The sequence below is a fragment of the Podarcis tiliguerta genome (assembly GCF_965153285.1).
Source record: "Podarcis tiliguerta genome assembly, chromosome: 9".
NCBI classification, from domain to species: Eukaryota; Metazoa; Chordata; class Lepidosauria; order Squamata; family Lacertidae; genus Podarcis; species Podarcis tiliguerta.
This window is the reverse complement of record NC_139542.1, coordinates 58,026,694-58,043,387: the sequence shown is the minus strand read 5'-3', so window position 1 is coordinate 58,043,387 and position 16,694 is coordinate 58,026,694. Positions and strand designations below refer to the sequence as shown.

At 45.3% G+C, this 16,694-nt stretch overlaps 2 protein-coding genes across 25 annotated transcripts in view; one reads left to right on the top strand and one right to left on the bottom strand.

Moving 5' to 3' along the window:
- Positions 1 to 16,694, top strand: part of LOC310685618 (uncharacterized protein) — an 850,221-nt gene that overhangs the window by 808,214 nt on the left and 25,313 nt on the right. The gene's annotated exons all lie outside the window — the stretch shown is intronic.
- ATP10D (ATPase phospholipid transporting 10D (putative)) overlaps positions 1 to 16,694 on the bottom strand; it is a 73,688-nt gene that overhangs the window by 42,334 nt on the left and 14,660 nt on the right. For 5 of the 23 annotated variants that reach the window (XR_014515338.1, XM_083457993.1, XM_083457999.1 and 2 more), the window contains exons 2-6: positions 14,282 to 14,323; positions 13,030 to 13,307; positions 11,708 to 11,902; positions 3,773 to 3,977; positions 1,403 to 1,488 (exon numbers count right to left, since the gene is read on the bottom strand). Coding sequence is in view for 20 of the 23 variants with exons in the window: in XM_083457993.1 (XP_083314119.1) it covers positions 1,403 to 1,488; positions 3,773 to 3,977; positions 11,708 to 11,902; positions 13,030 to 13,277 (734 nt within the window). In the remaining 3 variants the exon portion in view is untranslated. The remainder of the gene's footprint in view (positions 1 to 1,402; positions 1,489 to 3,772; positions 3,978 to 11,707; positions 11,903 to 13,029; positions 13,308 to 14,281; positions 14,324 to 16,694) is intronic. The other 18 variants (XM_083457994.1, XM_083458006.1, XM_083458004.1 and 15 more) reach the window with 9 other exon arrangements.

Below are 16,694 nucleotides of genomic sequence, written 5' to 3'. Positions count from 1 at the left end.
GCTGTCAGGCTGCACTAGCTAGGACTGATGGGACTTGCAGTCCAACCCGTGTCCGAAATTAGCCAGACGCCAGACATATTTTGCTTTCAACCACTTGCAACCAAGTTGAGATGCCTGGGTGCTAGGACATTGCCACCATCTGGGGACCATCTGGGGATCACTGGATCTAGACTGTTTTCATCAACTAATACGCCACCTTGTAGAATTCTATCAGCTATAATTTATCTGCACAAACGGAATGAATTTCTGGAACCGAATGGCTTTTTCCTCTGCAGCCTGAGTGGAAGCAGAGACTGTTAAGATAAAGAGGTCGGAATACAACAAAATATATGTGTACTGTCCCAGGATCAAGTGACTTTCCTTCTTTCAGTTCTCAAAGTTGTTAACCTAGTTCAAGGTTGCCATCTGAACTAGAACCAGAAGTTCAACTGAGAATCAATCGCAGTCAGTCCATCATTTGAAAAACAAGACTTTAGGACTGTCTTGCCCTAAAACAGCAACTAAACATTCCGCTTTTGTGACTGCAGCCTTGGCTTAAGGAGCCATTTGTTGCCTAGATTATATATCTGATTTTCAACAAATTCGGAAGACATCAGGTTAGTGAAGGCTGTCCTAGAGCATCTCGCCTGCATTGAAAACACCTCCAAGTGAGGAGGCTTGGGCTAGTGATTGAGAGGAAAGCCTGACAAGGGCTCTTTCAGTGCAATCCCTCATTGGTGTTTGAATTGTAATACAGTGGTACCTTGGTTCTCAAACGTAATCCATTCCAGAAGTCCGTTCGACTTCTAAAACATTTGAAAACCAAGGCGTGGCTTCCGATTGGTGCAGGCGCCCTGGAAACAATAGCTGACAACCGCATCGGATGTTCGGCTTCCGAAAAACGTTCCAAAACCGGAACACTTACTTCCTGGTTTTTGGCATTTGGGAGCCAAAATGTTTGAGTACCAAGGCGTTCGAGAACCAAGGTTCCGCTGTAAATCAAATTCATTGGTATACGGTGTCAGGCCGTGATACAAATACTTTGATAATGTAGCCTAATAATGTAAAGTTGCTAATAAGCTTTCCAACTTCAAGCTGGGAGCCTCCCTTGACTCTGAAGCTGGGGGCTTTCTATGGGATCAAGAGCTTGCATAGCTGGCAAACAAGATTTGCCAGGAAGCCACTTTGACGAAGGAGTGAAGGCCCAAAAATTCATCCATGAAGGCAATCTGCTGTCAAGTCACATCCCATTTGTGCCTCCTACCCCGGTCACCTCTGCGAGGAGAATAATCATTAGCCAGAAAGTGGCTTGGTATGGCCTGGTGGCCTGGAGACTGCTAGCTGCTGCTCTTCACTTTAATACAAGTGCTATAATATTTTATCAAGCAGAGAGAGCAGACAGAGCTTACCCCAAATTACTTACATAAACCCCCGGAACCTGGTAAGATCATTGTTTGGCGCCTCACACTCTATCCTGCTTGCGAAATTTTCTGGATCAAGTTCAGTTTCCTAGATACAAATTTGAGGGGGGGGGGGAGAAAGGGGAAAATGGAGCTCAAACGTGGGATGCAGCAACTTCGTTAAAGTAATGAATTATCACATCAATTCTTTGCATGCCTATCTGCACTGGTTGGCATGACAACCTGAGGTAAAAATCCAGGTACTGCTAAATCTAGATTCTCAGAGAACTGAGCAGGTTCACAGGAAGGCCTGCTTTCCTGCTTATTGGGTGCAAGAAAAAGTAAAACCCACTCTGAGGTGACTGAGAAGAGTCTCTTGAATGGCTGAAAAAAGGACAGAAGTTGCTGGTACAGACCTCTGCCCAAGAAAGTTGGCGGCTTATCAGAGGGAAAGAAAATGGCTCAGACAGACCCAAGGCCTCACTCGGTTTAATCAAGCCCCATATGCCATATAAATAAGAATTGGTTGGTTACTTTTTGACATCATGATAGAAATGTAATTGACAAAAAAGCACTGAGGAGGGATAGAGATGTATAATTTCCGGAAATTTTGAAGCCATGAGGAAAAAACATTTTCCCCCATTCCCCCCGGGAAAAAAACAGAAATTTTGGAAAAATTGAAAATAAAAAAGTTCAGTGTGTAGTTTTACAAATTGCGTTAAACACATTGCATATAAAAGTATTATACTTGCAATAAAACAGGTAACCACCACCCTTTCCCTCACAAGCAAAAAACAAAAGCAAGAAACCATCGACATAAAAAATAATCAGATTAGCCCCTTAGCACCAACAGCAAATAAAGTTAAGGTCTACTTCAATATTTAAGCTCCATAGAAGGTCTACCCTTTGAGTAGTGCTTTTTTAAAAAAAGAAACAGAAGACACAACATAATACATGCAGTTTATTCTATCTCATTTCCTTAACTACTGCTATCATTTTCCATTTCTTCTTCCTCTTCCTCTTTGTCATTTTTCTCATGGACTTCTAAAAAACAGCTTTGGAAAAAACCCAGTTTCCCCCCAATTTTTCTGTTTTTTTTCCAGGCTTCCCATCTCTACTCCAGGACAGCCGGGGCAAAGCGTAGGGCAATTTTTTTGCATGCCATGCCCAGAAGTAACCAACATCCAGTTACTGAAGAGTGAGTTGCACTAAGGCTCAAACTCTGTTTGAAAGGAAAAGGAGTGTGTGTGTGTTTTCTAAATTGAATTTGTTATTATATATTAAAAACCGCATGATGGTAAGAGAGCTTCTAAACAGTTTACAAAAATATACAACAGAACATTAAAATGATTGATAAAACACAGTTAAAAGCAGGTATTTAAGAGTATTGAAAATATGATTAAAGTTAAAAGGAAGTAAATCGCATGCAGCTTCTACGTGTTCAGATGGGCTGGCCCTAACAAAAAAATTTTTTTTGGGGGGGGACAGGTTGGTTTCCCCCCAAAGCTGTTTTTTCAGGAAAAATCGGGGGGGGGGGGAGTGCGTGGAATATTCAAACTATATCAAACTTCTTTTTTTCTCCCAATTTTTCCGGGTAAAAATGGCTTTGGAAAAAAGACCAGCCCCCCCCCCCATTTCCCCCCCAGGTCTTCCCATCTCTAAGTAGGGAGGAGTTTTTATTTTTAAGGTAGAAGAGGCCACCTGTTAGTGACTCCTTTGACTATCTATCTAGTCATTGCATATGAGTGTATGAATATAAGGCAAAATATAAATGGGTTGATCAGATCCTGTGCTGGACTATTTATTACATTGTACTCCCCCCCCCCCCAATTATATAGAATACCTCTCCCTCAGCCACTGTTCTCCCCTCTGTGAAATGGGATATATTAGTAGTGCATCTCATAGTTGTGGGATAAATCACCTGTATGGAGAGCTGCTTATACAACAAGAGAATTAATAATGAGGAACATTCTCAGCTGCAGTGAATGTCCAAAGGTGTGTGTGCCTTTGTGTGTGTGTGCAGTGGTTTTTCTAGAAAAAAGAGGTGCCGGAACTCACCACGAACACCTCCCTTGGTCTCTTATAATGGCAATGGCAATGGCGCCCACCTGAGAGGTGCCGGAACTGAGTTCTGGTGAGTTCTGGCTGGGGAAAAAAGTCGTGTGTGTGTTTCTGGAATGACATTGTGAATCACAAGGGTTGCTGCCAGAAGGAAGAAAATTGGTGTTGTTTTTCTGTGTGTGCTGGGAGGAGAGGTATCCTGGAGACAAAATGAGTAGAGCCAGGAGTCCGAAATCAGTACAAAGAGAACTGTCAAAAACTATTGAAGTCTATAGGATTCCCCCTGATATGGATTATACACAGACTTTCTCCCAAGAAGTGCCCATTTATACCTGCTCGCCAAATCCTCTCACAACCTGTCTCTGTTTCAGGTTGGTCTCTCCATCAAGGCTTGATGTTTCAATGTGACAGATCCCATCTCCATCACTAGTATATATCAGCACCATGTCAGCGGGAATCTCCTCATTACACAAGAGTCGGATAAAATCACCAACCTTAACATCTTTCCAGAACTTCTCGACATATGCCTTTTTATTTCTGGGGAGGAAAAAACAGGGGTGTGTGGGTGTTTCGGGACCCATTTTTTTTAAAAATGATAAAACGAAACACAAAAAGCAATAAACTACCACACATTTTAAAATCCATCCGTTTCTCAAGGAACTAAACAAAAGCATTGATAAGGCAGTCAATTCAATTTTGACTTTACGTGTGCGTAGGAAAATCTGATATTAACAATCACATCTAACTACGCATGTTCAGAGTATGTCCTGGTATAAAGAAACTCAAAAGTGTTAATGTTTTAAACCTTTTAAAATGAAGTCCGGATTGTCTGTACCTTTCACACAATAGAGTTTCATTTAGGGGAGGCTCTGACTTTGTGTAGCCGCAAGGGTCAGCAAACTTTTTCAGCAGGGGGCTGGTCCACTGTCCCTCAGACCTTGGGGGGTGGGGGCTGGACTATACAGTGGTGCCCCGCAAGACGAATGCCTCGCAAGACGGAAAACCCGCTAGACGAAAGGGTTTTCCGTTTTGGAGGTGCTTCGCAAAACGAATTTGCTATGGGCTTGCTTCGCAAGACGAAAATGTCTTGCGATTCCTGGGGTTTTTTCCCCCTCCCCCCCCCTTTTCCCCAAGCCCCTAAGCTGCTTAACAGCTGTTCGCTAAGCCGCTTAACAGCTGATCTAAGACGCTTATCAGCTGATCTAAGACGCTAATAGCCTTTTAGCAGCTAATCCGCTAATCCCTTAAGCCTTTAATAGCCGCTAATAGCCTTTTAGCAGCTAATCCGCTAATCCCTTAAGCCTTTAATAGCCGCTAATAGCCGCTAAACCGCTAATAGCGCTAATTCGCTAATGGGCTTGCTTCGCAAGACAAAAAAACCCGCAAGACGAAGAGACTCACGGAACGGATTCTTTTCGTCTTGCGAGGCACCACTGTATTTTGAAAATATAAAATGAATGAATTCCTATGCCCCACAAATAACCCAGAGATGCATTTTAAATAAAAGGACACATTCTACTCATGTAAAAACACGCTGATTCCTGGACCGTTTGTGGGCCGGATTTAGAAGGCAATTGGGCTGAATCTGGCAAGACTCACAGCATTCATAAGGGGACAATCGGACCAAAAATTATTAGAAGAATGGGGATGTGCTAAAGAGTATATGAAAAAACCATTGTTCTGGAATAATCATATCGGTATGTAACGAATGAAGCTTTGCAGGGTTAAAGAAAGAGAAAAATGGTGCAAAAAGTATAAAGATAGAAGTAATCTACATTAGACACAACAATTTAGAAAGAGTAAAAATATTGAGGTCTTAGAACAAAGGAAGGAAGTCAATATGTGTATATGTACATAATGATTAGAATGATGGTATGGTTTTATTTGTAGATGTGTGTTTTTGTTTTGTTTGTTCATTTTTCTTTTTTTCTTTTTTTAATTGTTTGTACTGTTTTATTTTGGATTCAATGTTTGCAATTTTTGTTGTAATTTTGCATTGAAAAAAATAAAAATAAAATAAAATAAAATAAAATAAAACCTTACAGAGGCCTCACTCAAGGTCACCCTCTACTGGCAACTAGACACCAGTCAAGCTGGCAAAAAATTTATCCCTCCCTTTCTCCTTTATGTTAGAAGGGCTGTGGAAAATTTGGTTCATTTATTCATGTTTGGTGGGAATGCCCCCATGTTGAAAAACTTTTGGAACAGAGCATTCCCCTTTAGATCCAGTAAAAACTTAATGGTAAATTTACCTGGAAATCCTGAAACTGTACTTTCTCTCGGAAGTACTAAGAATTCGAAATCAACATGCCCTGGATAAATCCACATAATGACCGTCTTGGAATCTTTCATTCCTGCTGTATTTTGCTTTCGAAACTGCCTTGGTGGGTCTTTGGACCCTAATTGTCAGGGAACTGCCATCGGAGCTGGAGGCGGAGAGGAGGCTCCAGAGGGATGGCGGAGAGGGTCCCAGTAGGGAGAGAGGTAGCCCATCCGCTGGGGAAGGAAATCAGCGTAACACCAGTGGAGAAGGGGGGCAGATGGGGGAATCAGAGAGGTGGCTCCAGGACTCCTCGCGGGAGACCAGCGGAGAGGGCACGGGTACTCCGCTGCCCACACCCTCTTTGCGCAGAAGACTTCCGTGCAGGCAGAGTAGGAGGAGACTGGGCGTCAAACAGCTTATATGCTGGGAGAGGTTCAAGAAACGCCCACTGACGGATTCTGCCAGCGACTGAGGCAGCCACGGAACTTGAGGCTGTCCAGACAGAAAGGGTTCAACCAGGCAACCTAGCCAGGAGTAACGGCAACTTACGCACGAGCAACCCCTAGAACCATTACACTAATAAAGAATATATCTATGTCCATTATATCCACAATCACAGGCCAACCCCTTCATTCAAATCCTGCCTTAGCCCTACTATCTTTGGACGCAGACTTGGGCTCCACCACAGAGAACTAGTAGACTTCTTACTGAGCGCAACACAATTAGCGATAGCTCCACAATGGAGGAACCAGACTGAAATACCCCTGAACATACCGTATTTTTCGTCCCATAGGACGCTCCGTCCCATAGGACGCACCTAGTTTTTTGGGGGGGAAATAAAGGAAAAATTTTTTTCCTTTATTTTCCCCCCAAAAAGCAGGGCGGGGAAACCTAACCAGGTCGAGGAACAGCGGGGTGGCGGCGATGCGCCTTCCTGCTGTCCCCCGAGCTTGTGGGGCTGGCCGATGTCTGCCCGGCGCGAGGGGCGCTCTGCTTCAGGGCGCCCCTCGCGCCGGGCGGCAGGCTGCTATCCGCAGCGTGGGGAGCGCTGCTGGGACCTCCTGCAGCGTTCCCCATGCTGCGGATGTCTGCCGGGCGCGAGGGGCGCTCTGCTTCAGGGTGCCCCTCGCGCCGGGAGGCAGGCTGCTATCCGCAGCGTGGGGAGCGCTGCTGGGACCTCCTGCAGCGTTCCCCATGCTGCAGATGTCTGCCCGGCGTGAGGGGCGCTCTGCTTCAGGGCGCCCCTCCCGCCAGGCGGCAGGCTGCTATCCGCAGTGTGGGGAGCCCTGCGGGGACCTCCCGCAGGGCTGCCTAGGCTCCGGATGTGTTCCCGAAGCGCCGGGCACTCTGCTTTCAGGGCGCCCGACGCTCCGGGAAGCAGGCTGCTATCCGCAGCCTAGACATCCCTGCGGGACCTCCTGCAGGGCTGCCTAGGCTGCAGGTGTCTTCCTGAAGCCTGGAGAGCGAGTGCGGTTGGTGCGCACCGACCCCTCTAGCTCTCCAAGCTTCAGCGAAAGCCTGCATTCGCCCCATAGGACGCACCCAGATTTCCCCTTCATTTTTGGAGGGGAAAAAGTGCGTCCTATAGGGCGAAAAATACGGTATGTGGAAATAATATCTGGTATACAGCAATGTTTGAGTGTCTCGCCAGACATGCAATTATAGAGGCATAACGAACAGAGACATTTTCCAAGAAACGTGGACCCCTTTCTTTATGTTAATGACCAAAATCAAGACCTTGCTATACCAACTGCTCAAATATCCTCAGTGAAGAGGTTATGTTAAGTAGTATGTTTGAATGTGTGTTTGATTTTTAGAACAGGCACTTTCATATCCAGAACACACCACTCATTCCTACATTCCCCTCTCTGCTCATGTCCCCATCACATTCAATCCTTGTGCACTGATTTCAAGGGCAACTCTACCCACAAGACTTGGGTTATGAATGAATGAATGAATGAATGGATGGATTTATTTTGGTCACTGGCCAGGTGGTGCTGTGTTTCAGTGTTATGTGCTTTTTTAAAACCTTACGTGCTAACTTTTAAATGACCGGCCTATCTGTCAATTAGAAGTCCATCCCTCACAATGGTCTACTGAAGTTTTTTTAAAAACACTTTTGGTTTTATTTTTCAAACTTTTAAAAAAGATTTTACTGTGTGGTTTTATGTATTTATATTGTTGTAAACCGCTGTGATACATTTCCACAATACAGCGGTATATAACTATTTTAAATAAATAAATAGTTAAAACCACTTGAGCTCCTGTAGTTTGAATGCTGGAGAGTTTCTCGTCCTATTCTTATTATGTAGCAATAAAGGGCAATTGCATTTGAGAGAGCTGCTCCTTCCAGATTTGATTTTCCAGATACCCCAAATGTAACAACTTGCATAGAAATTGCATGCCACCGATCTGTCAACTAGAACTTGGCATTTGTCAGCATCATGGAAATAATATGTAAACAAGACGGAAAGCATGTTAATTATACAGTGGTACCTCGGGTTAAGTACTTAATTCGTTCTGGAGGTCCGTTCTTAACCTGAAACTATTCTTAAGCTGAAGCACCACTTTAGCTAATGGGGCCTCCTGCTGCCACTGTGCCGCCGGAGCACGATTTCTGTTCTTATGCTGAAGCAAAGTTCTTAACCTGAAGCACTATTTCTGGGTTAGTGGAGTCAGTAAACTGAAGTGTCTGTAACCTGAAGCGTATGTAACCCGAGGTACCACTGTACTTAACTAGAATATGAAAACTCGCTGAGACCCAAAGGCTCGTAGTATATTTGTTTGTTTTTAAAAAGACGATAGAGGAACCATTGCACAAACAAACAAACAAACAACAGTTTTTCCCCCCTTGGGGCCAAAAATCTGTATCAGTGAACATTCAACAGACTGCAAGCCTAAAAGGAGAGGCCACAAAGGACAGAGGACATTCACTTTTTTTTGTATTTTCCTGCTCCCCCAAATGCAAGGGAATCAAAAGCAGAGAAAAGGAAGATGGAGGAGCAGCACAGTCTAAAAATATTTAGTACAAGTCAGTTGCCTACTTCCTTTCCTAGATGGTTATCACTGGTTTTCTAAGAGGACATAAAAATCAATATGCAAAATCGATACAGCAGTATAGGTACAAAACACACCAAAGCTGCATTAATGTCTGCCAAGAGCCTCTTGCCTCCCAAAACAATACCGTTAAACTGTAATTACCACTTTTAAGCAGCGCACATTTCCTAAAACGGATAATGAGTTCAAGGCCCTATCAAGAGCTCAATCTGAAAATATTTTAAATTCAATTTGCACACAGCCAATGTTACGCATGTTAATATATTCTCAAAGGCCAAATCTTGGCTTGAAATGTGCAAAGCCAGTATGAAGGGGAATTGGGAGGGGGTGGCGTATGTGTGGTACCCTCCATAAAAAGGTAAAGGTACCCCTGAGTGTTAGGTCCAGTCGCAGACCACTCTGGGGTTGCAGCGCTCATCTCACTCTATAGGCCAAGGGAGCCGGCGTTTGTCCGCAGACAGCTTCCAGGTCATGTGCCCAGCATGACTAAGTCGCTTCTGGCGAACCAGAGCAGTGCACGGAAACACCGTTTACCTTCCCACCGGAGCGGTACCTATTTATCTACTTGCACTTTGATGTGCTTTTGAACTGCTAGGTGGGCAGGAGTTGGGACCGAACAATGGGAGCTCACCCCGTCACGGGGATTCGAACCGCCGACCTTCTGATCGGCAAGTCCTAGGCTCAGTGGTTTAGACAACAGCGCCACCCGTGTCCCGTGCTGGTGCCCTCCATACCTGGCTGGTATTTCTGCATTTTGCAGCCCAGTGTGAGGGAGAGCAGGATCCGGTGCAATGTGTGTTCCCACCCCACCCCAATGCTAAGGCAGGTTCATTATCGTCTGGGAAATGTAGTACAGCACAATCATCTATAAAGAGCCAATTACCAATCGCTTCAACATACAGTGGTAACTCAGGTTAAGTACTTAATTCGTTCTGGAGGTCCGTACTTAACCTGAAACTGTTCTTAACCTGAAGCACCACTTTAGCTAATGGGGCCTCCTGTTGCTGCCGTGCTGCCAGAGCCCAATTTCTGTTCTCATCCTGAAGCAAAGTTCTTAACCTGAAGCACTATTTCTGGGTTAGCGGAGTCTGTAACCTGAAGCGTATGTAACCTGAAGCGTATGTAACCTGAGGTACCACTGTATAGCCAATCTGAATTATGTCTCCTCAGAATCAGATTGGGATTCAAGCCCTTAAACGGCAGTGTGGAGCTAGTCATGCCGTTGTGGCATATCAGCTTAAGCACAGGAGGAGAATGTGAGCACTGTTTCATTCTCTTCCCCCACATTCCCAAACAGGAAAAGCTGCCTATACGTTTCCGACAACTATTCACATTGCTATTTTTTTTAACCTTCCAAACCTTAAAAGTCTTGGTACCAGGTTTCATGAAAGACTGCCTTCCTCTGTATAATCCTACCCAAGAACTGGAATCTCCTACAGAGGCCTCTCTTGTTTTTATGTCCAGATAGTTACAAGGCGACCATGGAATAACAGAAACGTAGAGTTGGAAGGGACCACAAGGGTCATCAAGTTCCTGGAGTCCAAAACACCTGGAGGGCACCAGACTGGGATAGGACGGCTTATGGCAAACACCAGCAGCTGCACACGCCACTCACAATCACTCATATACCCACCCATGGTAGAGAGGACTGAAAACCACAAAGAGCCACAGGGTATCACCCTGCACTGAGGAGGGTGGGCGGCAGCATCGCCACCCATTCTCCTGCTCCCCTACCCTGGGTCAGGCCCGACCCGAGGGTGGAGCTGTGGCCAGGCATGAGCGCCGCAGCCAAGGTGCAGCTCCTTCTCGCTTGGAGGCAGGCTCCGATGAAGGAGCCTGCTGTGGGGGTGCCTGTTGGCACCTCTGCACAAATCTGTGCCCGGGGCCACGCCCCCCCAACCCCCCCCCCACGCTATGCCTCTGACTGCACCCATCAGTGTGGTGTAGTGGTTAAGAGCGGTAGTCACGTAATCTGGGTAACCGGGTTCGCGTCTCCGCTCCTCCACATGCAGCTGCTGGGTGACCTTGGGCCAGTCACAGTCTCTCAGCCCCACTCACCTCACAGAGTGTTTGTTGTGGGGGAGGAAGGGAAAGGAGAATGTTAGCCGCTTTGAGACTCCTTAAAGGGAGTGAAAGGCGGGATATCAAATCCAAACTCTTCTTCTTCTTCTTCATCAATTGTGGGATGTAATCCACTGGGAGCAGTCAAGTACAACATTCCTTCCTTTGCTAGAGTGGCCATGCAGGGGATGTTGGTCCAGTCACTTGAGCTTCCTGTTCCTCTTGGCCTGGAGCATCCTTCCTTGCATGTGACTAGTAGGTGGGCGTGACCTTTCCAGACCTGGTAAAAGGCCAAGTCATGCAGCCACCTTCCTCTCTTTGATATTTTTTTCGTCCTGCGAACTTCCTGATTCACCTGGACAGTACTGCTGGCTGCCTTCCCACCGGAGCAGTCCCCCAGGTTATCTCCCATATGGGGTAAACCTGTCTGTAACACGCTGTGCTCTGCCTGATCGTGAGTAAAACTACTTTTTGTTACTTATGAATAAGACTGTTGTGTCTTTATTCTTTTAGGATGGGTTAAAGGGGTCTTACCAGGAATAAGAGAACATATCTCAATCTGGGCAAGCCAAACTGAATTGCTTCTTGTTTTAAGAGACTCACACGAATTTGCAACCAGCTTTCTGCTGTGTAAAAGGGGAATGCACTCTGCTAGGTAAAGAAGCTTGCTAATGCGAGTTAGGGAGGATAATATTAATCAATATATCTTCTCCTGCAACCCTCAACATTCCCACATCAATCTCCCAACATAGGTCATCTACCAGGGCGGCCAATGCAGTTTCAGCTTCAAAACTGGACTGGAAGCCAGGATGAAATGGATCTAATTATTCAACTTCATATTTATATTTGTCAAAGGCAATGGTAATATTATTTCTGATTTACTTACCTACAATAGACTTGAGTCACTATGTTGTTTATTTTTTTGTCCAACTGGTATTTTGCGTAATCCTCAACACCATCTTTCACAGCAATAATTGTGAGAACCACAATGAGAGGGATCATGGTGATTTCTTTCCTGAAAGCTTCCACCACTGGAACCCAGTTCAGCAGAACTATAAATAAGAAATATAAATTGGCAGCTCTGGAAAACACAAACACAACAACCCACAGGATGTTAGTGTCAGCCATTGACACGAGTGTTAAAAAAAAAAGCTTGATATGACACACCTATGTGAGAAGCAGTTGACTTCATATTAGTATTCAGCTCATTAAGGATGGGTAAGTTGATATTATAGCAAAGTATGGGCATGCATGTTATGACTAGGCATTCACTTCATGGGACTAATGACAGAAAAGATCCCACAACACTAGAGTAAAATCAGAAAACGTGTCTTGATTAATCAAAGCAACATTACAAACAACCACAAAACGCAGACCTTCTGCCACAACCATTATGCTTCCAAATCACCTTTTCTGTTTTCTCTTTTCGGTTTTATTATGTTTAAAATTACAGTCCAAAACTAAGGCTTCCTACATCAGGACGTAGGTGCTTAGGATAGGGTATACCAGGGTTAGCCAACCAGGTGCCGTCCAAATCTTCTTGACTATGGTTCTCACCTGCCCCTACCTAGCATGATCAATGACCAGGAATGATGAGAGTTGTAGCCCACCACATTGACTACACCCGGGGGTACATCAACAGTTACATTAAATTCAAAACGTTATGCCAGTATCTCATGCAACTAAACTATCGCAAATGTTGACCATGAGGGTGCCAATTATTACGTATTCAAAGGGGCCAGCAGATTATTTGGAACTATCTGTCCCCCAAATTACCGTATTTTTTGCTCTATAAGACTCACCTTTTCCCTCCTAAAAAGTAAGGGGAAATGTGTGTGCGTCTTATGGAGCGAATGCAGGCTGCGCAGCTATCCCAGAAGCCAGAGCAGCAAGAGGGATTGCTGCTTTCACTGCGCAGCGATCCCTCTTGCTGTTCTAGCTTCTGAGATTCAGAATATTTTTTTTCTTGCTTTCCTCCTCCAAAAACTAGGTGCGTCTTGTGGTCTGGTGCGTCTTATAGAGCGAAAAATACGGTTTCTAGTAATTCATTACTGTTCATTATTGTAACAAACCACCATAGCTTTCACTCTGAATGTTGCAAACAATACTATCTTTAAACAATACATCTATCTAAAACAATCTATCTAAAAATCTATCTAAAACTATCTAAAACAATACATCCTTTAATTTCACAACTGGGCACGTTACCTGTGAAACTGTTCGAATATGTTCTTCGGTATAAAATTCCAAAGCCGGTACTTTGTAGTCCGTATTCTGTTGTTTTGATACAGGTGGGATACTTTTTCGTATTCTTCCTTAAAATGCCCCAGACATGGTATAACGATCCTGTGTTTACTGATGGTCTTGGCCGGCTGCTGGAAGGTGACGTCGTTGTTGCCTTCTGCAGAAACCATGCGCTGCCATTTGCACCTGGCCCACTCAAGTGACTCTTCCATGTTCTCGTGAAAACCAAGTCGTGTCCTTTACTTTGCAGCATGTTAAGGTAAAAAGAGAGAGTTGCAGAATAAGCTGGGTGAAGTTGAAATGCACATGACAAGTGGCGGCAAACTGCTGTTTTGTGTTGAGAAACATCCAATTCATCCAAACTTTATGATAGCAAATTAACACTGAAGTGTAACTTTAGATGATGATGGTGATTATTATTCTATTAATTTATACCCCACTCATCTGGATTGGCTTAATGCCCATAGGTAAAGGTAAAGGTACCCCTGCCCGTACAGGCCAGTCTTGACAGACTCTAGGGTTGTGCGCCCATCTCACTGAAAGAGGCCGAGGGCCAGCGCTGTCCGAAGACACTTCCGGGTCACATGGCCAGCGTGACATCGCTGCTCTGGCGAGCCAGAGCTGCACACGGAAACGCCGTTTACCTTCCCGCTAGTAAGCGGTCCCTATTTATCTACTTGCACCCGGGAGTGCTTTCGAACTGCTAGGTTGGCAGGCGCTGGGACCGAACAACGGGAGCGCACCCCACCGCGGGGATTCGAACCGCCGACCTTTCGATCGGCAAGCCCTAGGCGCTGAGGCTTTAACCCACAGCGCCACCCGCGTCCCAATGCCCATATAAAACCATAATAAAGATACTAACCAATTAAGAGAGACCAGAAATCATTGATTAAATGGCACAATGACATTCCAGAGCTATTCATTTGGATGGGTTTGTTATAAAAGAAAAGCCAAAGTCATTGTGCAAGACGTTTTTTTTCAAAATGTGCCCCCTCAACTTCTGTGTTTGACTGGAGAACTCTATGTATTAATAGGCAGGGAAAAGGGAGCACTGACCAAGATCCCTAAATTCTCTTATCACTGAGACCAACAAGATACTCTCTCAGCCTATTATCTGCCAACACCCCTACTGACCTCTCACTCAACACATCCCCCTTTCCCTGCAGGAATGGACACAACCTGCTTCTTCCACCAACTAGCAGGTTAGATAGCCTACCAAGAAATCCTTCTTTCCTTGTAGCCCGTGGCTTGACAACTGCTGAAATAATAAAAAAAAGAGAAGTCAGCTGTGCAACCTACTTTTCCAGCATCTCTATCTGTGTGCACAGATTACAGAGCCTACCCAATATTGCTAGAACTGGAATGGGTGAACCATAAGTAAAGGGACTCCTGACCGTTAGGTCCAGTCGTGGCCGACTCTGGGGTTGTGGTGCTCATCTCGCTTTACTGGCCGAGGGAGCCGACGTACAGCTTCCGGGTCATGTGGCCAGCATGACAAAGCCGCTTCTGGCGAACCAGAGCAGCGCACAGAAACGCCGTTTACCTTCCTGCCGGAGCGGTACCTATTTATCTACTTGCACTTTGACGTGCTTTCGAACTGCTAGGTTGGCAGGAGCAGGGACCGAGCACCGGGAGCTCACCCCGTTGCGGGGATTTGAACCGCCGACCTTCTGATTGGCAAGCCCTAGGCTCTGTGGTTTAACCCACAGCGCCACCCGTGTCCGCATGGGTGAGCTATAACCATACATATATCTGAGAGATCCATCACACATTAGCACTTCATCGCAAGCAGGCACCACCGCATACTTCACTTAGGATAATCTAGCAAGCCTGCTTGTCCTTAGGTCCTGCATGTGGCTGTGTTCCTGCTTAGATATACCCAGCCTGGACACCGGGAGGATACAAAGGGTGACTGGACCGCTGGATTGCCCTGTGCAAAGCATGGAAATGGCTCTGCTTGACATAACTGGCTGCAATAAAGTGTGCAGGCCAAAGTCAATGCTCAATTAGTCCAAGGATAGTGCTGAAGGGTCCTGCTCAGCTCCTATCGGATTGCGTCCAACCTCACAGGGTTGTTGTGAGAATGAAGGAGATAGAAAAAACTGTTAATGGCCATGAACCATTAGAAAAATGTAGGAAATAAATAATACCTAGGATGTATAAATAAATAATACCTAGGATGTATAAATAAATAATACCTAGGAAATGTATTATTACACCCAGACTTTTCTCTCTTCTTCTTCCTTTTTGCAAAGTTATTTCCTGTTTTTTTATTTACCCGGTTTGGCTTTTTCCAGTACAAAAACAGTGGCAAATGGGGATTTGATTCCCTACTGCAGAATATATCCTACCCGCTATAGTCCCCATGATGAGGTATTGTAATATGTTCGCTTCTGCAGTTGTTCCGATAGCCTGCAGATATAGCACTAAAGACACCTGGCTTCGAAGCCAACTCTGGATAGCACCACGGTTAAAGCTGTGTGAGCCTGAGCTGATAACAGCATTTTGAAAGGAAAAGCCATTTAAACTCACAGCTGGTCACCCAAATCCATGAGTCAGCATCAATGCAAGGCACTGCTGTTAAGGGAGAGATGATAACATTGTGCCCCAGGGGCACGATCTGTGAAATGTGCACCAAGATCATGTTACCTCAGGAACTATTCTCAATGAACAGGGGAGCGGGGGCGGGAAGAGGCATAACAAAGTGCTGGCAGTCATGACACCTTTATAAGGCCAAAGCCACAATGGAAATGTGGTCTTAACTGAGCTACTCCAGCTTAACCACTGTGGGCGACTAGGCATCCGGTGAATGAAACCTCGCCATTAGTTCAGCTCACTGAATCCACACCACAGACTGTTCAGGCCTAGTTTTGACTGAGATAAAGAAGGCAGTGGGGAAAGTCATTTATAATACTAATACTAATACTAATACAGTGGTGCCCCGCAAGACGAATGCCTCGCAAGACGGAAAACCCGCTAGACGAAAGGGTTTTCCGTTTTGGAGGTGCTTCGCAAAATGAATTTGCTATGGGCTTGCTTCGCAAGACGAAAATGTCTTGCGAGTCCTGCGGGGTTTTTTCCCCTCCCCCCCTTTCCCCAGCCCCTAAGCCGCTTAACAGCTGTTCTCTAAGCCGCTTAACAGCTGATCTAAGCCGCTTATCAGCTGATCCACTAAGCCGCTAATAGCCTTTTAGCAGCTAATCTGCTAATCCCTTAATAACCGCTAATCCCTTAATAGCCGCTAATCCCTTAATAGCAGCTAATCCCTTAATAGCCGCTAAACCGCTAATAGCGCTAATCCGCTAATGGGCTTGCTTCGCAAGACGAAAAAAACCGCAAGACGAAGAGACTCGCGGAACGGATTCTTTTCATCTTGCGAGGCACCACTGTACTAATACTTTATTATTTATACCCCGCCCATCTGGCTGGGTTTCCCCAGCCACTGTGGGCGGCTCCCAAGAGAACATTAAAAACACGGTAAAAGATCAAACATTAAAAACTTCCCTAAACAGGCCTGCCTTCAGAAGTCTTCTAAAAGTCAGAGAGTTGTTTATTTCCTTGACATCTGATGAGAGGGTGTTCCACAGGGCAGGTGTCCCTACCGAGAAGGCCCTCTGCCTGCATGATTT